The following is a 27,815-nucleotide window of genomic DNA, read 5'->3' as shown; positions in this document are numbered from 1 at the left end:
CTCTATTCCTAGAGTCAAAGGAGCTTCTTCAAAATAGTGTCACTTTCTTAGACAAGATAGGAAAATGATTATAAATATAAGTAAGTTAGGAATGTCATACTAGATTAGAACAAAAATGTTCCTCCCTCCCATCAGAAAATATTATATTCTAGTTATTATTCAAGATGCTGCTTTTCCATGGAAGCAGTCTTCTAGGAAAAAGCAAATACTCAATTCCAGACCACTTCAGAGATGAACTGAAGAAGTTATTTCAAAAGGAAGGGCAAACACTAAGGCTTTCCCCTAGAGTGTTTGTCACAAGTATTTAATAATCTGCACATTAGTCTGTTGACTAGTATATTCTCATTGACTTACCGAATGGGTATTGATAATTTCTTCAATGGAGATATATATGACAGGTTTGCTAAGGGTCACCATGTCAGAGTATTCATCAATATTGAATTTCTCCTCTGGTTCAGGAACATCACATGCTGCTTGAAAAAAATTCCTAAGAGAAAATGAGAAAGATTCTGTAATTGCCCTCTATAAAGTCACTTCGATTAGCCTGTATAAAACAAAAACACACAATCAAGTGTTTGACATATAGAATCATAGAGTAGTTTGCATTGAAAGGATCAATTCAAAAGTCATCTAGCCCACCCCTCCCTGCAATGAGCAGGGACAACTTCATCTAGATCAGATTGCCCAGAACCACATCCAGCCTGGCCTTGAGTGTCTCCAGGGATCACCCATCCACCACCACACCGGGCAATTTGTGCCAGTATTTTACGACCCTTAGCGTGAAAAATCTCTTCATGTCCAGCCTGAATCTCCGTCTTTTAATTTAAAACCATAAGTCCTCATCCTATTGCAACAGGCCCTCCTAAAAAGTCTGTCCAGGTGTGTTATATTTGTCTTATAATCTGCAATCTACATTTAGTGTTTGAAGGAAGCTTTTGGAGGCAGTACGTTTACACATGAATACAAATGACAAAGTGTTCTATCTTTCCTGGACAGGAAATTAAAAAGGGGCTGGGATTCCTTAGTTTGGAGAGAAAAAGCTGAGGGATATGATCAGGTTGCACAAAAAACCAAAGGCATTGAATGAGATAGGTGCAAAATTTATTCATCAAATCTCACAATTATGGGACAAAGGGGTATGCAATAAAACTAGCAGAAAAATACTATTTTCAAATGAACAAAAGGAAGCACTGTTTTACCCGACAGGTAGCAAACTTCTGAATACTGCTACAGGAGGAGCTTGTGGAGGCAAGTGATTTCAAAGGTTTAAGAAGGGTTTAGACAAATTCCTGCGCAAGTTCATAAATGCATAGTAAAAGATCTAGGCAGGGTTGGTAGCTTTTAACATAGCTAATGCTGCATTTGCAGTTGCTGGGCAAGTGTAAGGGGAACAGGCAGCTGAGAGCAGCCATCACTGGTGACTAAGGAGAGTTTAGTTAAAGTGCAGGGCACAGCCACCCAGAGATTCAGTTCTGTATAAAGTTAGCTTAATTAGGAGAGGAATTTTTCCTTTTGTAGCAATCAAAGGGCCAACAATGAAAAGTAGGCTTTTTCATTATCATTTGTTATTCTTACTGTAACACTTTCTACCCTATTATTTCTTTACGCTTATGTCATGCCCTTAAGTACTTCATTAAAGAGAATGACTAATTTTAAGTATCTTTATGTTCATGGCTGATTTCTCAAGGAAACCCAGTTATGAACAGTGCATTTAATCTCATGAAGGGCAGACATTAAAGACATGTTCTGAAAATGAATTTGTCTCAAGACTCAACAACTCAAGACTCAGTTTAAGCTAATAATAGCAATCACCCCAAAAGATGGGCTACAATCCCAAAGAATTTGTGTTCCAGAGCATAGCAAAACATGCAAATTCCTATGAGTGTGCAAGATGAAAGAATAAAATATATGTGGAATCTCTCTGCAAAGATGTAAGGATAAAAACAGAAACCACAACCTTTTCCTGACCACTTTTTTTCTTCAGACAAAACATTCAACTGTCCTCCCAACCAAAAGAACACATTATTTCTGCTGGAAATTACATGCTGCTCTTACAGTCTGTGTTTGCAGTAAGGAAGCCTTACTGCAACCAAGCCAGCAGAGGTGATGAGTTCTCAATGTAATGCTCAAGCAGAAATACATCCGGTTACTCTTGCTTCAACTTCCTCAACAGTGAGGATGTCTTCTATGGCAGATCACTCAAAATTTTTAACTCTGAGCAAGGAATTTCTACAGACAAGGAGTCCACCTGCTCTACACACCCTAGAGGAGGGCTCTTACTGTATAGGTATTTGTAAGGGCTTTGCATACCTGAACTTCTGGTATGTCTGTGAGAGGTAAGTGTTCATAGAAGATAGATGTTCGCTCTCTCCTTCAAAGAGTTTGTTAGAAGCAGCATGCTGAAGGACTTTTGCCACACAACCTAGGTTCCTCCTCTGGTCAGGGTGTATCTGGCCTCCAGCTGTTATATCAATGATATCAAAGCCATCAGGAGCAACAATGGCAGGGTTCATGTAGCGATAGTACAGGAGGTTGCCAACAATCTAAAAGAAAAAATAAGGAGATCTTCCCTTCACACACAGTAATTACATTTAACAAAACATTATCAATCATTTCTACTTCTGAATTAGACCCATTGGAACCAGTGATTATAAGAACCCCTAAGACATATATGTTACCATGTAGCTAACTTAAAAGAGCCTGTAGTCTTTTACACCATGTGCCTCTTGCAACACCTCTGTGAATGTCAGTTACAGGCTTTGACAATCACATCTGAATTTGGTGCTCGCTTTAGGCCAGCTAATGCAAGGCATTGAGTTGAACACAAAGACAAATACAACTATTTCTTTCAGATTTTGCAAGGTACAGCTCCAGAGGCTTATTTACTACAGATGTCTGCAGCACTAATTGCATTCACTGACAAGCGATCCACTGTTTCTCATGAGGACAACATGCAGACCTGAAAGATTAGAGAACAGATTTTCCAAACTGCAATATCTATAATGATGTTACAGTAATTTGTATTGTGCGGATGGTGGCTTTGAATCATTCCTGATCTCAGAAACAGGCAGGACTTTTCTTTCTGCAATTTGCCTCTCTGTAGTCACATGCAGATCCAGTTTACACATTTCAAACTAGAATTTCAATTGGGTGCCTTACGTTCTACTAGCTTGCCTTTTTTATTTTCTTTGCCACGAATTGAGCAATAACTTAATCTGTGTTTCTGGAGTGATGGACAGGAATACCACATAAATGCTGCATTCAAGGATTTCCAATTCATTGTTAAACCACAGAAAGTTAGAATTAATTTTTCAGCTGAGTTTGAAGCCCTGTATGCACCATATATATATATATTAAACACTGAACTATAACTTTTTTAAGAATAATGGTGAAATATCATTAAAATGAATGGCTTGTTATTTTAAAACCATGTCATTAAACACTAATGAAAGCATCTTTATTGAAGTGTAAATAATTCTAATTTGAGAGAGTTGACAGTCTTTCAGCTAGCTGGAAGGCTCATGGAGCACTTTTCTTAAGCCCTCTGAAGAGGCGCCCTGACTGTGGTTAGTGAGTGATGGCCAGCATGTCGGTACCATCACTCACACTATACTTTTCAGTCTGTACAAATGTCATTCCTACAACTTTTGTAAGCATCTTTAAGTATAATGTAATGATCTACTTGCAATACATTTTTAAGCCATTCCTCGTTGCATTTATATTACAATATTAATGCATATTTTTAATATGGCATTTTTTAAATGACATATTATTTAACAACTTGAGGGAAGGTGTATGACCAGTCTTCTCTATGAAGGGACTGTTGATGGTAAGGACCACAGTACAAATACAAACCTCAAGATGATTCAGATAAACTTCAGCTTTCTAAGAATACCCCTTTTCAACCCAAGAAGTGCCAAGTTACTTCAGTAAATGCTGGTGTTCTTAGTTCCTTAGAATGCTTAGTGTCAATCCCCTTTGGCAGTACAAGCTGCTAACAGGTTTCCCTCAGGTGTCTACCTTCAACAGTTCATCTTCTGTTGCATCTGGGAATTTCTCATGGAGTGAGCTCTTCAGAACTTTGGCTATGTATCTCATTCCATAACTACATGTAGAACAGATGAAAAGGAAAAATATTGGAAAGACTTAAACAAAACATAAACCAGTTATTCTAGTCAGCCAAGTAACTGGGTTTTTTTTACAGCCACTTAAAAAGTAAAAACGAGGTGATAACGGAAAACAGAATTTTCAAGAACAGGGAGTCTTTCATGAGGCTGATAAAGCAGAGTAGAAGTGGAGAAACCACTCCCTCTACTGGGGAAATTATTCGAGAGGCAAGTATTGGAAACCATGTAGTTTGAAAGGATGCCCATCAGCGAGTTTCAAGCCAAGCTTCACTGTGCACATGGGTGCACATCTTCCTAAATTAACACTTACGGCATCATGTTGAGAGAGGAGAATATGGTCGTGAGAACTTTGTCAGTTACGGCTCGCAAACTCTGAATTGATGATTCCAGTTTATTGACCACTTCTGTGTGTGTCAGTGCTTGTTCTGTGGTTACATCATATGGCAATTTGCTGCGAAGCAAACAGATATTAAACTAGGCTAAATGTATCTGAGGTGTTTTTATTTTTATTTTTATTTACTTTGTAAATGCCATCAATGAACAGAAGAGAAAAAAAAAGACAAATAATGCTGACGTTAGCCTAAGTTACGAAAGTCTTAAATTCATTAGCGTTGTGGTTTTGGAGGGTGGCAGTTTGTTTAGGTGGGGGTGCACACACCATCATGTACCTTCCCTTAACGACAAAAGGGGAATCCTTATTTAAGGCGTTCATCTCCACATCACAGTCCAGCATACCTCCTCACCACTACTGGCATGCTGTTATAAAAACTGGGCAAAAGGCTGTAAATTCTTCCATGGCATAGTCTACCACACTTATAATGATTAAGTAGTTGACTTTGAAGTTCATGACCAGGAAAGTATCCCTTTGTTGTTCAGAACAGGTTAAAGTACATGTTTTTCAAGCATTTCTGCCCCCAAACTTTCATTATACTGCAGGAAGGTAGGGAAGGGATGCATGGGCACAAGTGCAATTTGTCAGAGGAGGAAAGGGACAGCAGAAACGAGGGATCCCTCAAGTACTAAAATAGTACAGTATGTACAGCTTCCTCACTCACCTGGCCTCACCAGTCTGCATTTCTAGCTGGTTTACCCATGACTTGTATACATCCACAGGACTAGTGTTGATTATGAGGGACTTGTCCTCCATGATCTCCTTCACCACAGGGGCCAGGAGCTGGCGCAGAGTATTCTGTCCACGAGCACCTCGGTTGAAGCTGACGACCATCTTAATGACTGTGGGGTTTCCAGTAACGATATCCTGTATCTGGTCTACCTTAGAGCTGTATCAAGAGCAGATTAGTTCAGATCTGACTTATGTATGCATTTATGCATGTGTTCAAAACCCATACATTTAAAATTATCCCTTTTCTATGTTGAAACAGGTTTATATAGTCTATTTCTTAGGCTTTCAAACAAAATAAGACTATAGAAAATACTACCTGAGTTCTATATGTGTTATAATAATGTCCCTGAAACATAGCATAGCTGATGGCAGCTAATATATACCTGATTCAGGCCCAAATACCTGTTCAGCAGATACCTGTTAAAAGCATAAAATAAGATTTTATTGTTTTAGGGTAACAGGCCACTACCCTCCACTTGTCGAACATTTATGCTGAGAAAGGAAAGACTTTATCTACCCTTAAATGCTTAAGGACAAAGCAAGAAACCCCAGTGTCTGCTTTTTTTCAAGCTATTTTTTTCATAAAAAAATATTGTCCACCATAATTTTTTTCATGAATTAGAAATAGCTTGAGTTAACAAAGAAGTTACACTGAAAACAGTTTTCTCTAGAAACAAAAGTATGGATCTAATTTTACAACATCTTAAAGATTAGCCATCAAATTCTTTTAGGTATGAAGTATTCATTGAACAGTCTCCAACACAAATCAACTAAAGTCTTCCTTCTAATGCACATACTTTATCTCCTCTTCTAGAGCAGTTTTGAAGAGTTTGAGAAGCAGATACTCTTCTCGTTGATTTGAGGCATAATTGTATAGAGTAAAGATGACTGTATCCATAAACTTGGTTGATTTGTTTTGTGGCATCTGGAAAATCAGCTTTGCCAGATACGTGGGATTAGTCTGTGAAAAAAACAAATGATTGAAATAGTACTGGTCCAGGACAAACTAGGGGGCAGCGCTCTCTACATTTCCACTATCACTAAAAGCATTTATGTTTGTTCCTGTATATGTGACTTTGCCACACTGGCTTTACTTTTTTCCAAATCCTGAGGCATAAGAAACACTGAATATTGAACAATTAGATATCTGCGATTGACACCAGTAAGAATTTTATTTGTACTCTCTGAACAGTACCCCTGTGCATTAGGTCCATGGATCCAATGACAATGACATTTTACCAAATGACAATGGCTGTCTACCAACATGACACTGCATACTACATGTCCACCGAGGTATTAGAGAGCATCTGCCATGGGAAGAACTAAAATTCTTCTAGAAAAACTTCAGTGAGATGAGATGAGGTAAAAAGACCACAAGAACAGATACATTATATACTGCCAGCTGCACAGTATATAATACAGAAGCTTCCTTTCCACAATATATAATGCACAATAATAGGGACAGTAATTTACATGGACTAAGTGATATGGAGGAAAATATTTCTCTCTGGCTTCTGGACAGACTGAAGTTATTCTAAGAAAAAACAGCTATATTTTTTGAATGTTTTAAAGACATGAAGGGTTCTCTCAATTACAGGAAATACTAGAACTTGACCATAGTGTTTGCTGCAGTCTGCATACTATGGCAAAAATCTCTTCATAATCACTACCACAATCACTAAAACAAAGCAAGCAACGTATGTGTAGTTTTTCCTCAGCAATTTCCTGCCTTGTCAACTTTTTACATTAATACTTACCTGTAAAAGGTAGAACAAATGTTGATAAGCCTCCAGTTTCTTTCTTCTCTCTTTACTCAAACCTTTGATGCCCTGTTTATCAACCATAACCATCTCTTCCAACTGACTTTTGCTCTTCTTGTTAAGTTTCTTACTGTGCAGTACCACATCCTGCAGACAGATGATCAAAAGTCTAGATTATATATTCATAAAAAAGGCAAATTGGAAAAATTAACATATTCCAAACCATGCTAACTTTATTAACAACTTTGTATATTTTGCTCCTCCATTCACTAACCAGTCTTTTGAACATCTTTATCTTGTCACCAGTATGGCTTGCCAACAGTGATCATCTGGGAAACCTGATCTGCTGTACAGGCTCATTCGTCATTTAGTTAACAATGAATAAGCTCTCTAATATGATCAGAGAATTCTACTCCAATCTCCTGAAGTCTGCTCAGCAATTGCTGTTGTCCACAAGTAACAAAACAGAGTGACATTCAGTAGCAGGCTACCATACCACTCAGGACAACAGAACAACATCTACTGCAAGGTATTCTGACGAGATTACTTACGACATGCAAAGAAGGTGCTTAATTTACCAGGAGTATTTTAATTAATTCTTAAGCACTGGCACAGGTTCCTCAGAGAAGCTGTAAAGTCTCCACCCTTGGAGGTACTCAAAAGCCATCTGGACATGGTCCTGGGCACCCTGCTCTGGGTGGTCCTGCTTGAGCAGCAGGGTTCCACCAGAGGAGCCCCAGAAGTCCCTTCCAGCCTCAGCCATGCTGTGATTGTGTAATCCTGAGCTCCTTCAACACACAGAGGTGCTCAGTGCGTGTTACCAAGGGAGCTTGAATAGAGCCTGCTGACCTGAAGAGTGATTCTGTTTTTCACCAGCAGTCCAATCTTTATATCCATTAAGTTCAAGTCCTTCTCCAGCTGTTGATTGGATCGAATTTTTGTAACCACTTCTTCCCTTAACCTTGTTACTTCTAGTTCTTCTTGAAAGTCTAAGTCACTTTGGTCCAAGAGGTAAGCAAATTTGCGCAGGACAGTCAGGGGTGGATTTTCAGCACCAACTATAGTTGAAGTAAATAGGCTTGTTAGTTGATGTAATACTGTTCGTTGACATAAGACTCATGAAACCCTTAGAAAACTGGAACTTCAGAGGGAAGTTTATGCCAGTTAGAGCAGTATTTTTGTCTGTGTAAGTACAGTTAACCAAAATGCTTTTAGCTGTAAAACAATTGGTTTGCAAACACTTGCATCTGCTTTTGAAGGGGAATAGGAGGTTGAGAAATCCCAGGTGAAGGTTTAAAACAAACAGAAAAATTGAACATAGTATCATACTTCTCTCCAAACATGCAGCATTCACCTGTTAACCACTTACTTAGTGTTCTGTAGTCCTCCCTGGCTTTGTTTGCTCTGAGAAATGCTTGTATCTTCACAATTTCATCATTCTGAAAGGGACCAAGATTAGGCAAAAGAGTCTAGTTATGACACATTTCTGCTCAGAAACGCACATTGCAGAATCTCTTTCCCGAGATTCCCAAAACTGCCCGTGCAGTTGTATTACCCTATTTTAATGCTTCACATCCAAAATGAAGGAAAAGGACTTACATGATCCTTGAAGTATTGCAGACGTTTCCTGTAAGATCTCTTCGCAAGCCACATTTTGACCCATGACTGAATCTGAAATTTAAATAAAATAAAAACTTAACAGGCATTGCACAAACTGTTTGCATGTGCATGTTTTAAACTTGCTTCTGAGAGTGCTGTTATGCAGGCATACTGTTTTCATAATCAGCACCACAGATGACTGTACCACTGGGCTCCTACAGTCCAGTGACCAGATTAATGGGCTTTGACTGAAATAGCAAGTTGAGCTGGAGGGTCTAACCACCTGTATGTAGCATTATCTTTGGAAGCAGTTTCTACCTTCAAGCCTCAGCTCTCAGTTGTAAACCAGTCTCCTTCAGGCACAGGAGACCATATATCCATCTTCAATACTCATGACATACTATCCCATCAGCATCTCAGAAAAGTGAAAACTTTTTAAACAGATTTGACAGCTTTTAATGAAATGTAACATACTGTCAACTCGAATATTTTTTAATTTAGCATTATGGAAAGGAAAGTGTAAGGAAATCTCTTAGGAGATACTTAAGTTCAGGAAAGCCTGATAGAAGTCACAGAACTTTCAAGAAGTGATTCACTTACCCTGTCAATTAAACAACTTTCAACACCATCAAAATTTCTGGAGCACAATTCTCTCCTATTTGTGTTCCTAGTCTCTGATTTCTAGGTGGTGGAGGACCAAGCCAAGGGGCAAAACTCACCAACACATAGGGGGATCTTACCTTAACAATAGCAGCAACATTGCCTTGAAGCACCTTTAGTCTGTCAACATAGCTTTTCCTTTGTTTGTATCCTTTCCAGAAAGCCTGTTTTATAAAAGGCAGGAGACCATTACTACTAACAAGAAATGCATATTTACACTAAAATTAACAACAGTGTTTATCACATAGATAAAAACTGACATTGTGGTAAAAAGATAACTAAGGTGTAGGCAAGCTTGCCTTTATATTTTTAGGTGCCCTGATACATTTCATGTTAATTTTGGCCAATCTTAGCACAAAGTTTGTTTTCCAATGCCATTTCCTTCCCTTCCCTGAAGGGAGGGAAAGAGATAAGAATCTGTATTCTTATCTCCAGTACACCCATATCCTTTAGTATCCCTGTCACTGGCTTCATCCCATACAAGGAATACTCTGCCAGCTCTTGTCCATTATATCCAAAAGCTGTTACCTACCTAGCTGTATCCCCACTGTTCTTGGCCTGGACTCCTTCCCAAGTCTCTGATCTTCCAGAGTCACTCAGGATCATCTTGTACCACAAATTACAAGCTTCCAATTCCCTCACTTGGCCCTCCCTTTGCTAGCTCAGAAGCAAACTCTTGGTAAGGAGCCCGATGACAGGAGTAACTGATATTCTTACTACCTTTACATATTTTGCATCTCATCTCTATCCAGCCAATGACTCCAGCTTTTTCTTCTACTTATTGTCTTTTCACCATTCATTTCTATTCTAATGCCCATAGAAAACAATCGGAGATCAGCTTTATGTATCTACATTTCTCTATATTTTTGAACCTGTTTGCAGACCCTGAATTCCTCAAAGAATAGCACAGTCCTTTGCTGGGCTTAGACACCATGCAAGAAAGTGAAAAGCCAATCCCAGTGACAGCTGCTACTGGTAAAATCATTTATCATGAGTTGTTAAATAAAGTTATTATAGATTAGAAAACATCAGCTGTAAATTCTTCTATTATTTTTGGGCAGGTTGAGTGATCATCTTTCAAGACTGGTGTAAATTGCTTCTAGTGGGAGGTGGCCATTTCACCATTTAAAAACACTGTGCGTGCATTTGTCCATGTTCACACTCTCAGCAGAAAGTTTTCTTTCTACTCTTTTAAGAATTCTGCAAACTGAAGACATTGAAGAAACACTGCCAGAGCCTGAGAACACCAGAGTGGCTGCCACTCCCTACCCAGCTATGACTTCAAGGAGCAGAGGCAAACCACTTCCAAATGGGGGTAGTCTAGAAAGGAATGTATTTCCTGAGCCGTTCTTTGCCAAGGAATTTTTGCTTCAATACGGAGCAAACGTGTTCTGATTTTGTACTATGCATAGTTAGGTGTACCGCACAAGACCTGAACAGCTGAAAAGAAAGCCAGGTCAATGTATTTCTGAGTTTCTTCACTGAGATAACTTAGACTGCAGGTGGGTATGAGCCATTCTTTTAAAACTGACATTTGCTATTTAAAACCACAATTTCTCCAATGAGGACAAGAACATATTTGCAGATGTAGAAGTTTGAACTGCTGATCATGAAAACAGGCAGAGACACCTAGTTGAAAATTTTGTCAGTGGTAGGAATACGCCAGATCACCTGTCACATGCAGAAAATTACCCAAGCCCTGTCACCTTCTCGCTCTAGAACAATACCTGTATTTTGATGGCAGATGGTTCCTGGCTTTGAAGGTAAGCTTTTCTCTCCCGATAATTTTTTCTGACTAAGAATCCCCTTGCTCGGGCTTGCAGCTGAACAATCAGATTTTCATTAGCAAGCCACAGCTGCTCTCGATTGTAATCTGCTGTAACTTGCCCAACAATGCTCTGTTAAGAAATCATGGAAAAAGGTCATTGAACAGAAAAAAGCCTCATGCCAAAACCATCCTGGAATTTGTTCTGTATTCTCTACACCATATCACACAATCATTAGGTTTGTAAGGGACCTCTGGAGATCGTGTAGTCCAACCCCTGTATGTACAGCTTCTGTTCATCCCATCCAAGCTTCTCTTATTTACCCCTAGATTTTAATCAGTATGAAGGAAAAGCTACTTTGTTACCATTGCAAATAAAAAACCCTAATTGTGAAGAAGCTTGTGTGATCTACTTTGTTCCAAGTTATATTTCATGTTAATGCAAAATCTCTACAGTAAGAAAGTTCAAGTATCGCACTCGTCCTATTGAACTTGGAGGTACAAGAATGCTGTCAGATACTTAGATTTAAACATAAAGCAGTGCTTCCACATGCCCCTAAATACATCATGAAATTCCTTGTCACAGACCAATGCAAAGTCCAAAAAAATATAAAAGGATATGGAAGCTATCAGACTTTCCTCCACCAGTGTCTGCTGGTGGCCATTAAAAAGTATGCTGTAACTTCCATTTAGGAAGTCCCTGAAGCATTGTCAGACATCAGACAGGAAGCTGTGCTAATACTGCTTAGCCTTAAGTTGCTGCTATTGTCAGAAGCAGCTAAAGTGATCTTCAGTCTCACCCAGCACAGCCTCAAACCTTGATATTGATGTATTTTGCTATCTCTCTCAAATGCTTATGCTGCATTTGCAATAAAAGCAAACATTTCAGCCACCTACCTGAATTTCTTCACCAGTTAACCAGGAAGTTTTTGGTACAACTCCTTTGGGGGCATCACAGGTGCCTTCCTCAGTTTCCACATTGTAGTAGTAATCATACATGTTTTTCATTACCAGTTTAATCCACGGACTTTCATTAGAATCTAAGATCAATATGTACCATTAGTACACATCTGTGCCCTGCTACACTAGTACATTACAGCTCTTCCTACTCATTTCTCATCTCTGCGTTTGCTATAAAGCCATTTTACATGCAAAGGTAGTGTGTATCTTGGACCATTTTCTAGTAAGGGTATTTTCAAAATATTCTGTTAGGTGGACCAGGATCATTCTTTTAGAATGAAACAGCTGTGATGTAGTACAGGTCCTCTGCCAGCTTCTCCAAACCCCAACACACTGAATCAGTGCTTGCTTCTGAAACAGCATGCTCTATATCTTCCATCAACACTCGCATAAGCGGAACTGAGACTGTTTATAAAAAAATGTTGTTCTTGTCTTCTGGCCAGATGCTGGCTTTATTGACATCTCCCCCACATGGGACATTTTCTATATCCACATTGTCTTGTTTAATGCATTGGTAAACAAGGCTGTATCCTGACAGACAGGAAAAGCCTCATTTCCTCATGGATAAAAGGCCCCAAGGTAAAGCTGAGAAGGACAGTTGTGCAAAATGCTCTCTTAAACCCATGCTGCAGGATGAAATATGTCCCCCTACTCTAAGAAAGTGTACTACATTGACAGTAACTTTTTCTCTTAGTTGTTAGCTAATCTTGGCTGCATTAGCTATGACCAGCTTGCAGTTCTAACATGATGGAACATCCCATCATCCTGCTATGAGCAGGTTTGAACCCAGCTTTTGCTGATACCTGCTGCTCTGGCTATACCTAGGGACCATAAATGGACTACGGACACTCTGACACAGCCTGCCTTGCTCTTTACAGAAACCTGTAAGTCTGAATTGTGCAGCCTAATGCTTCTCTGCACCTACTACCAGAAAACAAAACAAAACAAACAAACAAACAAACAAAAAAAAAAAAACAAACCCAAACAAAACAACACTGAACTAAACCAACAAAAGCTCTAACAATAAACAAACAACATACCCCCCCCCCCCCCAAAACCAATCAAACAAAAAAACACCCAACACCCGTACATCAGAAAATGACATGGTTTTCTGAGGGTATGGACTAGTCTATTGTCAGTCAGGAAGCTGTCATAAATTAACTCAGAGGTTAGTTTGAGACTCTAGAAAGTAATAGGTAGACTCTAGAAATAGCTAGACTCATTGATCAGCATGTACTGTGGTCTGGACTACATGCACAACTGTTTAGTGACTCATAAAAAGCTCTTGGGCAAGTATAACACTTCTCAAAAGATTTAAAACCAGCAACTGCCTTCCTCAGTTTACAGTGATTTTAGGTAAGACTTCCGTGCTGGTTTTCCCATTGTCTCAGTAATACAGATGGATATTACAGAGGCTATTCAGGAAATTTTTTACCTTCTCTAGCTTTCAGATTCTTGGCTTCAGAGAGGTTCCTGAAGTAGGTTTCAGCACACTCAGGAATCACTCTTAATCCAAACTTGGACTGCAGTATCATCAGGATTGGCTGTGAATCACCCTTCTCCACGCTCTTATTAATCACTGATGTTCCAACAGCCACTAGGGTAAAATAATGACAGAAAATTAAGTGGTTTATGCGCCCACAGCTGTGGCCTCCAGCAACATTGACAGTGGACTTCTAATGTTGGCATACACAGACAGAATGACATATTCAGTAATTCAGTGCTTCACCCATTAGCAGCATCATTCATGCTTGTAAGGACAAGTATTTTGGAGAACAGCAAGCTTCTTAGGTAGAAAGAGTGCACTCCACCCATGCTGGGATGCAGCAGTGGAGAATGATCTGGGGGCATAACTGCTCCTCACCATCAAGTGACACACCAGATGACACCAGAGCAGAGGCTGGGGATGGTAGGTACCCCTGCACTTAGTCTGCCCTAACACAAAGGCTATCATCTGCCGATCACCTGGGAGACTTCTAGAGAAACCTGAAGTCATTAGGTTATAAGCTGTAAACCTTAATGTTCACTTTTACCTTACAAAATTTTTACCTTACAAATTGCCTCGAGCAAAGTCTCTGAACACTAAGCATCCTAGTCAGGATCCTGTCTTGTCCTCACCCCCTGGGAGCTTGTTTAAAGCTGATGCTGCAAACACATGCCTTTGAGTTTGGCATAAATGCAGCTCTTGCTTCCAGGGCACAAAAAGTGCCCTGAAAGGTGATGCTATGAAGTATGTTCGAAGTTATATGATGTTACCCACACTAGTTCAGGACCTCGTAAGTGTCCTTTGCTTTGTACAGCTCCCACCATCACCAAAGGAGCTAATCCTACCACACCTGACAGCATGTGGTAGAAAATGCCACTTCAAAGTACCTTACACTCTAGAGGTATACACGGCTTTAGAAACTGTTGCTCAGGTCTTTAATGGTGTTCCTTCACATCTAAACTCAAGATCCATGCACAGAAAAACAAGTGATTAGACATACAGCCAGAATACCTACCTTATATACTGACCTAAGTGAACCTGACTACCTTTGTGTCTCACAGCTGCACTTCACACTGCAACACCAAACACTTTTCCTTATCTTGTGTATATCCAGATTAATACAAAAAAAAGATCCCTCCATGTGCTCAATTGCTCTGCCTACACAGAGCAGACCCAAAAGGTGGGTCAATATCAGAAGCCTACGCATAGGAGGCACAACATGAGACTGAGCTAGCAGGGGAGCATTTCAGCAAAATAAAGTTTTTCCTTGTGGTTAGTTTGACAAAGGTGAAATGGGTAGATCTGGCTAGACAGTAACAGATCCATCTCCAAATACTCTCAACAGCCAGCTGAGAAAAAGTGAACACCACACCACCACTGTCTGGATTCCTACAAGACAGGATCCCAATATATTTCTGTGCTTTGAAACGAACACCTGCTAAGCACACATGTGCTCCCCATGAGACTGGAGAACACTTTGTACCACAGTTGTGGTCTTGTGATGACCAGGCAGACTTCAGCAGTGAGGAGTCAGGAAAAACTGGGAAGTCATGGATTACCAGCTTGCTGCTGCTGGCCTAGGGGGTTCTGCGGGCTCAGCCCTACTCATAATATGAGTCCTATGTGCCTCATTAACTCTGGTCACCTGTATTGGAATGCTTTTCTTCCTTTTTTTCCCCTGTAGTTACGGGTGCTGGAAGCTGTTTTGAAGACAGACCAGCACACAACCTAGCTAATAGTTGTTTCTCTAGGTCCTCTGCTGCCTGGCTTTTTCCTAATCTTTTAATGAATTATGCCTTTGTTTCTGAAGGAAAAAAATATGTTTATAGGGCAAAAAGAATTCAATAGAAATTATTTCTTTCCACTGAAGTGCTAACAATTAATACTGCAGCTGTTGCTCTAAAGGAGGGCCATATGAACCCTGTAAAACTATAAGATAAAGAGAGCTTAGCCACCCCCAGCTGCAGAACTGCAGACTCCAGTCTGCTCCTGCAGGAGCTGGGATGCCAGTACCAGATCAACACTGTGAAGGGCTTTTTTTGACACCCATCCTTTCAAACAGCTATGATATACAGAGATAGATGCAGTTGTCTGGGGTGATAAGGCCAAAATCTCAAGAGGGCCAAATATAGGCTTTTTCCCATAACTGGGACTCTTTTATGACAAATCCTGTTTTGACAGACAGACTTCCTGTGCAAGACTAAGGCTGGAATTGGTGTCTATTCCCAAAATCTATACAGCTGATATTTTGCCAGCCTCATTTTGCCTCCCACTTAGATAAGGAGTACAATAGTTGAACTAGTTCAAGGACTGAAGCAAGGTGATGCAAACCATACAGCAACAACACAAAGACCTCATCAATGTTTACAAATATGTGAAGGGTGGGTGTCAGGATGATGGAGCTAGGCTTTTTTCAGTGATATCCAGTGATAGGACAAGGGGCAATGGGTGTAAACTGGAACATAGGAAGTTCCACGTTAACATCAGGAAGAACTTCTTTACTGTAAGAGTGACAGAGCACTGGAACAGGTTGCCCAGGGGGGTTGTGGAGTCTCCTACACTGGAGATATTCAAGGCCCGCCTGGACAAGTTCCTGTGTGATGTACTGTAGGTTACCCTGGTCTTGCAGGGGGGTTGGACTAGATGATCTTTTTAGGTCCCTTCCAACCCTTGGGATTCTGTGATTCTGTGATTCTGTGAATTAGGGAGTTCACCAGCATTTACTGAACACATCTTCCTAAATGAATACAAGAGAAAGTTCTTTACTGACAGGTAAGGCAGTTTGTAAAAGCCTTTTAAAATTTTAACACTGTAGTATTTAGGATTTATAGAAGTCATAAAAATTAGTTTGGAAGGAATCAAGACTGCTTCAGTACAGCTGCCAATACCTTCTTTTAATTTACTGCTGATTTTATTGTCATTACTGCAACAATCTCAATAATACATTTTGTTCTGACTAAAAAATATCTCACTATGCTGCAAAAGTTTTGGAGTGGGATGTGGGGAGCTGTTTGCCTTTCAAAAATAGTGTCTCTGAGATAGATCAAAGCAAAAGTTCATTCCCAAGTTGTGATCAAGCTGAACTTTACATGAACACACATGCTAACTTCCTGAGACAGGAAGTGTTTATATAGGAAGTATCAGGTTCTGTGCCATGGGGAAATTTTAAATCATGGATTTTAGCTGCAAAACCTTAGAGCTCTTCCAAAGAATGTGCTGTGCTGACACTGCTTCCTTTCAACCTAGAGGGCAGAGTACAGGAGATTAGTAGCTACTTCCTTAAGTGACTTGTTACAACAGTTCTACTGATCATACTTAATTGTGAAAAGCTGTGAAACATGGATTAAATGAAAAGATTTCACTGCAAAAATTAGCTAGTAGATGGAGTGGTGGCCTATCTGAAGGGGGGCTATACAGATGCTGGGGATTGACTATTCATTAGGAACTGTAGCGATAGGACAAGGGGAAGTGGGTCAAAACTTAAACAGGGGAAGTTTAGATTGGATATAAGGAAGAAATTCTTTACTGTAAGGGTGGTGAGGCACTGGAATGGGTTGCCCAAGGAAGTTGTGAATGCTTCATCCCTCGTGGTGTTCAAGGCCAGGTTGGACGAAGCCTTGGGTGACATGGTTTAGTGTGAGGTGTCCCTGCCCATGGTGGGGGGGGGTTGGAACTAGATGATCTTAAGGTGCTTTCCAACCCTAACTATTCTATGATTCTGTGATTCTATCATTAGCAACATTGTCTGGTACTGGTATATGGATAATCCTGTGCTAATTTTTACAGGCTGTTTATGAGATATATTTTCAACGCTTTTACACCAGTGGACACAAATCAGAATGTTTTCAAGTCACTCTTTAGCTTTAACTTACACCTGTTTACAAGCCGTGCATTTCCTTCCCTTCTTTGTGCTCAGATATTTTCTCATGTCTCTGGGTGGCATTGATGGAACACAGGTTTCGTCCACAAGAGAAGGTACCAGTGCTCTTGAGTATAAAAGCTCATTTGGGACAATGTTTGTGAGTCTGACTCCATCTCAGAAAACACAAGTGAGGTGCTTTTCACTGCAGATGTGTGACCCATGATAATACTTTGTGTCTTCAGTGTGTCTGATTACAGTCATTACATCGTTAAGACTGTATTGATCAATCAAATCAATTCTAAAGTAACAGCAACACTACATGCAGTTTTTCTGTAGCAGGGATAGAGGATTTTATCATCATAGCTAGCCGTGTTTGTTTTCTTCCACCCACAACTTCCCAAACACTAACTACTGACATAGCCTGCCTATAAGTAAACATTAGGCTGCTGCACTGCACTAATGAAAGCTGAATGCAGTGCTGCAGGAATGCACCGACTTCAGCAGTTGTATTCACAAGCTCTTAGGGTGCAAAAGAAGGCGACACTGACTCACCCAAAGTCAAGTCAAGCGGAATGTGAACCAATACCCAATGCCGAGCTATCAGTCTCAGCTACGCTGTGCTGGCCAAGGCAGGAAAAAATTGGGACCCCATCATGTTCTCCAGGGTGCCCCATACACCCAGCTACACTTGCTTCTACATTAATTGCCAAAGTGTATTTCATATTATGAATAGTTCTCTAAAATTATTATATTAAATCTAAACTTCGACAGAAGCTGTTGAGTGCATCCAGTACACAATACTCTGCCAGTACAAGCCTCCACATTTTTGCTACAGATTTCCTCCTCCTTACAGATGAGAAGAGTACGCACTTCAAAAAGCCTGAGGGCTTTTTCCACACCATTTTAAGGTTGTTATATTCCTATTTCTTGTTTGTTAGCAATTAAAAAAGGCATTATAATGAAATTGGAATAAACAAAGTTGCAAATATGTAAGAATTTGCTCTTACAACATGCCTCAGGATATTAGACTCGCATAAGCAAAGTAAGATCCTGAACAGTATATTCCTTCTTACTCACATATCTTTCCATTTCACCAGCTTTATGAAGATACGCTGACAGTAAAAATCTCGGTCATGATGTTAACCTACATAACCAAATCCACTGAATTATTAGCCAAGCCTTAAGGATTACCACTTTGTATAAAACCAGCAAAACTGCTGAAGATCCAAGTCACCCAAATTTTCAGTATGACAAAGAACATGCATTCATTTATCTTGATGTATTTAAATGGCTACCACACTTCCCTGATGTGGAAAAAGTGAATTACAATTTCAGTTTTTCAAGACCAAGAAAATGATGAAGATACAGGGTAATGCTTACAGATTGCTGCCTCTTTTATATTATTATTGCCATCACTGATTCCTTTTTGTATTTCATCCAGCCACAGAAGTGCTGATTCATCTTGGGATTCCTAAAAAAACAATAGAGAAAAGCCTTGAAAAAAATGAATTATAAAAAAAGTTGTCTGAACCTACTCATACAGCTCTCCTTTTTCAAAGCCCTTGGACACTAAATTAATCTGACTGCTTAAAATCAGCAGTAAACCACATTCATATTCTATTTGCCGACTTCAATAAACTCCTGTTCAAATATAAATCTCTGACAATTTTCATGTATAAAAGACACCATCCTGCTAAAAATCAATAAAAAATTTGAGTGAAGGTAGAAACATTTTTATTTCAATGATACAAAGGCAAAGTAATCTGACTGTCAAATGAAACCACACATTGTCAAGCAGCACTGTGACAGCAGCATAAAGAGCACAGAGCAGAAGACTCCAGGAAATTGGCTTTCTTTCAGAATCCCTTATTTGGAAGGGATCTGCGTGTACACCTGAGCACACATTGTGCTAGGAAATAACAGCAAGAACTGACATAGGACAGCTCAGGATTAGTAATGATAACCTAGCTCAGGTGGCAAATGCCTCAGGAATTAAGCAGTAGAGCAGGTCTCACTCTTCCTACAGGCTGACAGTACATGGCATTAAACCCAAGCTAAAATAGAAGGTGTAGGAAGCAGGCTCAGCATTCCTGCTTGCCAACCCAGCTCTGGCTGCCCAGGTTCACAGGTGAGCGAATGCTTCAGCTGAGAAAATAGGATTTCAGAGCTAAAGTGGCCTTTAAAATCTAATGGTGGAGAGGGGCATGAGGTGTGGTGGAGGGGTAGGAGGGGACGGGGAAGGGCCACATGGAGTGTGGGAATCCTTCTAAAGAGGAAATAGGAGTGCCTTGTCTGTAATAGGCTAATGATGACAGAAACAGGAAAGTACTGATTTGATAAAGATCTAGGACTATTTCACACAAATATTTCATTAAAAAAGCACCTAGAAACTCTCTCAAGCTAAAACAGAGTAGACAGAGAACCAGCTTTGCAAAGAATATCCCCTGGTTTTATGCCCAAATCCAGGCCAAATATCCAAGAAATTTGTTATCCACAGAAATTACAAAGACAGGGGCAAAAAGCCCTGAAGGCAGATTCTTCAAGTCTGCATCATATATGTAAACAAGGTAGCAGAATATCTAAATAAAATCAAACAGTGTTAGGCAATCTCATGACAGTGAACGCACACCACAAGTTTTTCCAACAGGAAAGTTGGAGTTAACACTTGAGAGAGTATATACTAAATTCACAAAATACAGCTGCTAATTTTGAGAAAGGGATTGAAAAATTGAAAAGAATTCCTTATCTTGTATCCAGCTTTTACACACTAACTGAAAGAATAGACGCAAATACTGCGCTGGAGCCAAGTACAGCTTATGCCGAGCCTCGCTGCTAGCTTGGAAGCCAGACCAAGACTTGGGCTGATTTTTTTCTGCTGAAGCTAGCCATTGTTATTCAGCATTCAAGAAAGAAAACAAGCAAAAAAAAAACCCAACCAACCAACCAAACAAAAAAAAAAAAAAAAAAAACCACAACAAAAGACAAGCCAGACAGAAAAAGGAAGAGATCAACAAAACAGCAGCTGGAAAAAGGGGAAAGGTTTTAGAGGCTGCAGGCTTGGAGGGGTGGGAACTGAGTGGAGCTGGCAGCCAGACTGAAGGAGTGCAGACAGTTAAACAGTGGGTAGGGAAGCAGAAGGCAGAGCAGATTGTAGTTTTCTTAAGGCATGTTTGTGTATGTGGCTTGCTACCACCTTTGCATTTGCTAAACTGAGATCACTGCACTCCTCTTCAAGCCTGACTGCTTCCTTGAGAAGGCTACAGAGCTCAGCAATTTCAGTCTGTGGATGCGAGCCTTAAGGATTTACTAAACACACCCTTTAATTTTTTCCAGAAACACCTTTTTACCCCAAATATCTGTATGTTCAAATCCCAGTAGAACCCCCCATGTCGGCTCCGGGGTTGTGGTGAATTAGGAGTTAAACTGCTGCTATAGAGCAATTTTATCTCTGTGTTGGGCAGGGGCTGAAACTGAGTCATGTGTGCATAGATGGATACGTCACACCCTTTTTCTGTAGCAGACAAAGAACAAACTAGCTGCTTGCCATAAACCTCATGCCTACAGAATGCTTCTGGAGGACAGATCAATCATTCTTTAGCCCCTTACGTAGGGGAAAAAAAGTCCCCTTGAGAAACAAAACACTTCGAGATGAACTAGGTCAGCATTGTTGTTTGGCTAGCTGGATTTCATGTACTACAATGAAGATACTGGTTTTCACTGGACTGCTCTCTCTTACCTCCAGTCTTTTCACAACAGGTGAGTCTATTCCATATTTTAAGTCAATAGCATGGGCTTTTTGATAATGCGGTCACTTTGACAGCTTAAATGAGTTGTACATGCATCATTACAGAAAACTATACTCTAGGAAGTCTCACTTCAGGCAGATTTTTATCCTTCCATTTCAGTGACACCTTACCCCCCCCCCCCCCGTCACTTTCTACAGTAAATTTTATTTAAGGAACTTTCTGTGCTAAATGAAGACACATCTTCTGTATAGTATTTCTGTAGTGATATGACAACCTTAAACCTGTAGAGTGTTGTTCTTTCTGCTTTAAAAAGTTCAACAGAATTACATGTTCACGGTGCTATTAGAAGGAAATGCTTAAATAACTTTTGTGGCCAAAGCAAATCACCAAATAGTAAGCCCTTTTTTCCTTAGTAGAATTAAATCTTTTTTCAAACCATGCTAATTTTTAAAAGGTGTTTTTCATATATACTATATATATATATATATATATGCACATGCATGCACATATATGTCTTTAAAAGAGTGATTAGAATTCATTTCACGGATTAACTACCCACAAAATTACTAAAAGAGATGCAATCTACTAATTACAAATTCAAAATATTCTACCACAAATCTTTCAGTGAGCACCAATAAAACTGTTTTCCATATTTTGTTCCAGTATGGAAGGGCAAAGAAAAACACCTAGGTTTTCATCCAAACTTCAGCTCACTCTTGAATTTCGGTTTCAAGATCGGTTTCAAAACTCTAAGATTTACACAAGTCTTTTTGCGTTAAACACATCTAAGCAAATTTTTAAATGACAAAATTAATTACACAGCAGTTAATTCTGCAAAACCTATTTCACAAAATATGGATTTAGAAAGTATTTTGAACATGTTTGTGCTTCATTTGGAAATGTCAGTGTCCCTACAAAGGTCTCTACTAAAGACTGAGGAACAGGCATTAATAAAAGTGGCATCATTGGCCTTGCCCACATGCTAATGGTATTTACACACTGAAAATACAAGTCCAAGCCCTTGCTTTTTGTTCTCAAGATTAACTCCCCATTCTCACACATAAAGAGATGAAAAGATCTGATTTATTTTAGTCAGAAACTGAATAACAACATTAATTTGATACGTGACACCAAAAATATTGAGGGTTGTTTCAATTTTCTAAATTGAAACTTTCAGACTGTGTTAAGACACAATAGCTTTTTGCATCATTGAATCATGAATTTCATCCATGAAGTGACAAGGAGAGTACTGCTGTTTGCTTTGGAAATTCTGATCAAGCCTAGACCAAGGCTGCTGCTTAGATGTTGAGTTTCCAACATTGTTTCTACTGGAAAAAACCCTCTAGAGGTGGTAGAGATTACCCAGACGTCTGATTCCTCTCTCCTTCCGTCCCCTGCCCAAGATTACTGAAACCACGAAAAACACAAAAAGCTACGCCTAACACTGAATTCATTCTAAATTTTCAAGGTTAGGTGTGAGATGACAAAAACCAGTGAAGTCTGTCCTTGAGTGCATTTGACACGAGCACCCAAAGCAAAGGAGAATGGCACCAAATCTTAAACATATACTGCTTTTCACATAGAGATGTCTATCATTCTCTATTCCTGAAGGTGAATTACATTGCTAATCAAATAGTTTGGTCTTTTTAACAATGGGTTTTTTTTGTGTTGTTTTGTTTTGTTTTGTTTTTAAGCTTCAGAATTGTCACTAAATGGCTCTGCAATTAAAACTGTGTCACTTATCAAGACTTTCCGTGGAATTTCAGCAAGAGACTACGATTACATCCCTCCATATGCTATAGAAGGGGAAACAACGACCATTCATATCAAAGAACACAAATGCTCTTCAAAAAAGTCAAATGACTCCACTTTAGCAACAGTGAACAACACCACGCTGGAGTATTTGACTAGTTCTCTGAGTACCAAGCTGATACCCACCATCTACCTCAGTGCTGTTTTATTGGGTGTCCCGTCTAATGCCATCATTCTGTGGATGCTGCTGTTCAGAATCCGGTCTGTGTGCACTGCCATCCTCTACACAAACTTGGCTGTTTCAGATCTGCTCTTCTGCATCATGCTGCCCTTCAAAATAGCATACCACATCAACGGGAACAACTGGATATTTGGGGAAATGATGTGTCGAACTGCCACTGCAGTGTTTTATGGCAACATGTACTGCTCCATTCTGCTGCTCATGTGCATCAGCATCAGCCGCTATGTGGCCATTGTTCATCCCTTCACCTACAAGAATCTGCCGAAACGTGTCTATGCCATCACAGTCTGCGCTACTGTGTGGGCCATTGTCTTCCTGTACATGCTGCCACTTTGCATAATGCAACAGAGCTATTATGTGAAACAACTGGACATTTATACCTGCCATGATGTGCACAATGCCTGTGAAACAGTATCTTCCTTCCAGTTCTACTACTATGTTTCTTTAGCTATCTTTGGCTTTTTAATACCTCTTGCAACTATCATTTTCTGCTATGTCTCAATTATACAAACTCTCAAGACGCATGAATGGTTCTGGTATGTTAAAGTGAGTTTCTTGATCCTTACCATCTTTGCTATCTGCTTTGTGCCAAGCAATATTATCCTTATTATCCATCACATCAACTATTACTATTACAAAACAGATAGATTGTATTCTTTTTATCTAATTGCTTTATGCCTTAGCAGCTTAAACAGTTGTCTTGACCCTTTCCTTTATTTTCTGATGTCGAAAATTAGAAATCAATCCAACATTTATCTAACAATGGTTAAAATAGCTAGGGAGAAATGAATTTAGTTCTTTATTTATACTATTGGAATTATGATTTTGTATAGTATTAACCCAGGCAGCAACAAACCTCAGGTGCAACAATTAAACTTAAAAAATTAAAGTGTTAAGCAACACGACCTCAATAAAAATTTACTTCCTTCCACATGCCACACAAGGAATATCTTCAGAAATATACTTTTCCAGCCCTAAAATACACAATCACCCCTCCATTTATTTCTGAGAAAATCAGTTTCAGGGCCACGGAGAAGAAAACAGAATATCAGAACACCAAAGAGGGATCAATGTCCAAACAGCCCTTTAGGCCATTCATGATTTCCAAATACTTCAAATTACCTCCCGGCCTGCAGTCACTGCAGGAACAGTGATGTGAAAAATTTTTGGCCCAGTGAAAATGGGAACAAGTAAAAGCGCTTTCTATGTGCGTGGGAGCTGTTGAGCTTTGCAGGACCTCCCTGTCACATGGCCAAGAAAAAATACTGCCCTGGATGCTGGAAATAAAGAACGAGAGTCCACATGGGTTCAACGAGCAATAAATCTACAGCTGTAGACAAGGAGCCTGACACTTCCCAAGGCAGAATCTCCTATGATTCTGCTTAACCAGCTTTGCACAGGAGACTTGTTCTTCCACTTCGTCAGCGCCTGCACTCCTTTAGCCCACGAGGATTGCTGGGAGCTAACCCTTATCAGTGTTAATTCAGGCATTTTGCATTCTTGCTTGGTAAGCAAAACAGGGAAGCTGTTTTGTAGTATTCTCCATTTCCACATCCTCACAGGAAATACCTACAGTGTTACAAATACTGAAACTAGTTATGATTTATTGTCCATGTTAATAAAGCAAAGGGTCAGCTTTTACATTTACAGAAACTCAAAAGCTGCATAAGTTCCTGCAAAATGAGCTCAATGGTTGGCGTTTGTAACTACAGCATGTAAGACAGGAATGTGAAAAAATGCTTTACATCTGTTTGATTATAGTATTGTAAAAAACTTTACTTAAATAAAATAATTTGCACTGGAAAATGTCTTCAAGGAATTTGAAGCCTGATAAGGCTCCGCCTCTTCAATTTCTCCTGGCTCCTAATTTAAGTTAGTTTTAATCATAGCATTCCCTCAACATGCATAAGAACAGATTTTAAAGGTAACTAAAATAATCCAGATGTTAGAAAACTATTATTAATAGAAAAGCCATTAACCTAACTGCAAAATCTGTATGTCTATGACTCAAGAAATAAAATAACATAAGAACCATTTCAGAGTTTGACACATCTGTTCAACTTTTCAGCCACCGATAGTACCCTCCCTAAACACAGGGTTTCTCTTCACTGGAACCTGAATACTCTTGGTTTGAAATGGTGTTGAGAACTGCTACAAGCTGTGGTTTAAGATTACAGGAATAAACAAATTCCAGGTTTGCATTTTCAGTTTCAAGCAAGGAACAAAGAGGTGCAATCTGAGATTAAGACCTGTAAAGGGTATTGAGAGATTTCGATGCAGACTACTTCTCCAAAGCAACCATAGCTAAAGGGATGTGACAGCAGGCTGGATAGAATAAAGTGGGCAGGTTTGACCCATGTGTTTTCCAGACACTGGGGAACACAGGAATTTCACAGAGAGATCTATCTGATCCTTGTAAATCAAGTATTTCCTTTTACTATGGCTCACTCTTAAAACATGCAAAATACAATTAAAGGCAGATCTGTTTTATAAACAGGGCTTAGAAAAATTTGGGACTAGCCAGATTTAGACATTGCATCTTTTCAATTCTGTTTGGATTTTTTATTTTTTAAAGGGAAGTTCAATCTAATTCATATCTTTACCTAAAAGGTAGTAATGTCCTTGTGATTGACCAGCATAGAAAGCAAGTCAGATCAATGCATCTGAGTATCTCTTTTGCGAGCACATCGAGTGTCTTGCTCTCTTCCTAAACAGGAGCAATGCTTCTGTTTACAGAAGATTTTAAGTAGCCATCAAAGGACTGCAAGAACAAAATACCTCAGGAAAGAAAAAACAATGGAAGTCTTTAGGGACATCAACAATTTTTGAACAAGAAGATTTTAAAGAGATTGCACAATTTTTGTTCCAAAACTTGGAGACACCCATTTGTTTCCAATCAGCACATTCACAAAGGGATGAGAGCAGGCATCAGGTTTGTACCCAGGGAGCGAGCACAGGCAGGGCTGCTGTGTACAAGCATGAGGCCACCTGTGGGTCATAGGTCCCTGCCCTGGGGACATCCCAGCTCACTATGGATACACAAAGGGTCTGGCACATCCCTGGCCAGCGCTGCAGAGCCACCACCTGTACAGACACTCTCTGCACACAAATACCAACCTTGACCCTTGCAGGACTGGTAAAGTAGTCAGCAAGCACCAAACCCTCCCCAGCACACATGGAAAAGGAGGATGCTTCTTAGCATTCAGGACTCACTGAAACCAGCCTTTGCCTGGGAATCCAAGCAAAAAACTGAGATGTGCAAATGCCTTTTGAAAACTCTGATGGTGGACTGCTGAAACACACTGTGTCACAGCAAGTACCACTAGTGGCCAGGTAGCTAGAAGATACTTTTACAAGCCAAAGTTCAGTTACTTTCTCCAGATAAACGTATTACTTTATGAATGTGTTAAGTGAATTTTAAGCATCTTTTCCAAACACTGGACATTTTTAGTGCTGTACCTGTAGCTTTAAGCTAATCCTGTGTTCAGTCACATCCTGCAAGCTGCTAGGCTGATCTTTGTTTATGCTTCCCTGAGCTGTGATGCTAACCAGGACACTGCTTTTCGGGAAGCAGATAGCAATATCCTGCTCAGATAGGCTCAACTGAAGGCACATACAAGATGGTCAGCTTGTTGCATGATAAAGCAAGAACAGAAATACGTACAAATCTCTACTGTTATGAAACCAGAGATTTAAGCAACTGAGACTTTTCAAAGTACTTACCTGAGGTTTGTTAAGGAACACTATGAGGCCTTCAGCATGACTATGACTTCTTTCTGGAAAAAATCTCAATTCCCATCCATATTATAACTACCTGCCTGACACAGTCTAGTAACTAGATGCTTGCACAAATTCATAACTACATCAGGACCACTGCTCCCTACATTTTATAATAGCTACAGCAACCTGGTAGAATTAAAAATAAGCAAGGTTACATCAAGTCAGTGGTGACACATATAGAGAATACGCCTTTGTATTAATACCTTGAGAACTGATCCCTTTTTGCTAGTCAGAATAGTAGTTGAAATTACTTAGTAGTAGTTTGTTGTCATTAGTTTATTTAGAAACATCTAAATAATGTAAACATCAGAGCAACAGGACAGGAATACATATGTAAGTGAAAAGAATTATTAGCATTTCAGTTCTCACGAACAGTCAAAGCTCTAACCTTGCATTTCTGTGATTTGGCGTGATGCAGAACATCCTGGTAATGCCTTGCATTTACTGGTCTCACATCTTGCAGCTTGGCTGTGGGCAACAGCAGGGTTTCTAGAGTTTTCTCAGGATTTCCTTGGTCAATTGCTTCATTAATCTGACCAATTGCAATGATCCCTATGAAATAGAAAAGTTATTAGAGATGTCTAATAGAGGTCTAAGAGACATCTAATAGAGACACATCTTGCTTTATCAAAGAAAGATGCAGCTTGTCCGATACTAGGTACAAACAAAGCAGCAACATGAAGAACAGAAAAATCAAGTAACAAGGAGCAGAGGCAGCAACAGCAGTTGATTTAAAATAATTTTTACTTGGATATTCGTGTGAAGTTGTGCAGTGTCCCTTTCTGCCACAGTTACTGATTCATCTGAATCTACCTCTTCATAAAAATCAAATTTAGCCTTCCTGAAAAAAGGAAAACTGCCTTCCCTACTTTCAGGGTATGAGTATCTACATAAAACTTGAGGAAACATTGGGCATCACATTTAAATATGCTCACCTACATATTGGCTCAGCAC

General features: G+C 39.6%; 2 protein-coding genes across 7 annotated transcripts in view; one reads left to right on the top strand and one right to left on the bottom strand.

Moving 5' to 3' along the window:
- IQGAP2 (IQ motif containing GTPase activating protein 2) overlaps window positions 1–27,815 on the bottom strand; it is a 128,964-nt gene that overhangs the window by 13,101 nt on the left and 88,048 nt on the right. For all 6 annotated transcript variants that reach the window (XM_065663997.1, XM_065663995.1, XM_065663999.1 and 3 more), the window contains 16 exons: window positions 27,250–27,413; window positions 18,723–18,813; window positions 13,430–13,591; window positions 11,932–12,074; window positions 10,997–11,167; window positions 9,350–9,433; window positions 8,610–8,681; window positions 8,380–8,449; window positions 7,860–8,068; window positions 7,008–7,157; window positions 6,048–6,211; window positions 5,183–5,407; window positions 4,438–4,578; window positions 4,021–4,105; window positions 2,311–2,543; window positions 355–487 (listed from right to left, as the gene is read on the bottom strand). In XM_065663997.1, coding sequence (XP_065520069.1) covers window positions 355–487; window positions 2,311–2,543; window positions 4,021–4,105; window positions 4,438–4,578; window positions 5,183–5,407; window positions 6,048–6,211; window positions 7,008–7,157; window positions 7,860–8,068; window positions 8,380–8,449; window positions 8,610–8,681; window positions 9,350–9,433; window positions 10,997–11,167; window positions 11,932–12,074; window positions 13,430–13,591; window positions 18,723–18,813; window positions 27,250–27,413 — 2,297 coding nt within the window. The remainder of the gene's footprint in view (window positions 1–354; window positions 488–2,310; window positions 2,544–4,020; window positions 4,106–4,437; window positions 4,579–5,182; window positions 5,408–6,047; window positions 6,212–7,007; window positions 7,158–7,859; window positions 8,069–8,379; window positions 8,450–8,609; window positions 8,682–9,349; window positions 9,434–10,996; window positions 11,168–11,931; window positions 12,075–13,429; window positions 13,592–18,722; window positions 18,814–27,249; window positions 27,414–27,815) is intronic.
- On the top strand, window positions 20,518–25,115 carry F2RL2 (coagulation factor II thrombin receptor like 2). Its single transcript, XM_065664002.1, has 2 exons — window positions 20,518–21,098; window positions 22,783–25,115. The coding sequence occupies exons 1-2, from the start codon at window positions 20,897–20,899 to the stop codon at window positions 23,868–23,870; spliced, it is 1,290 nt and encodes a 429-aa protein (XP_065520074.1). The 5' UTR covers window positions 20,518–20,896; the 3' UTR covers window positions 23,871–25,115.

The sequence above is a fragment of the Lathamus discolor genome, chromosome Z (assembly GCF_037157495.1).
Source record: "Lathamus discolor isolate bLatDis1 chromosome Z, bLatDis1.hap1, whole genome shotgun sequence".
Taxonomy (NCBI): Eukaryota; Metazoa; Chordata; class Aves; order Psittaciformes; family Psittacidae; genus Lathamus; species Lathamus discolor.
The sequence above is the reverse complement of the archived record's forward strand: the minus strand, read 5'-3'. Positions and strand labels throughout refer to the sequence as shown.

Coding starts and splice junctions, on each gene's coding strand:
- F2RL2 (XM_065664002.1), top strand. CDS start 20,897: ATGCCTACAGAATGCTTCTGGAGGACAGATCAATCATTCTTTAGCCCC. Junction 21,099..22,782: donor CTCCAGTCTTTTCACAACAG/GTGAGTCTATTC, acceptor TTTGTTTTTAAG/CTTCAGAATTGTCACTAAAT.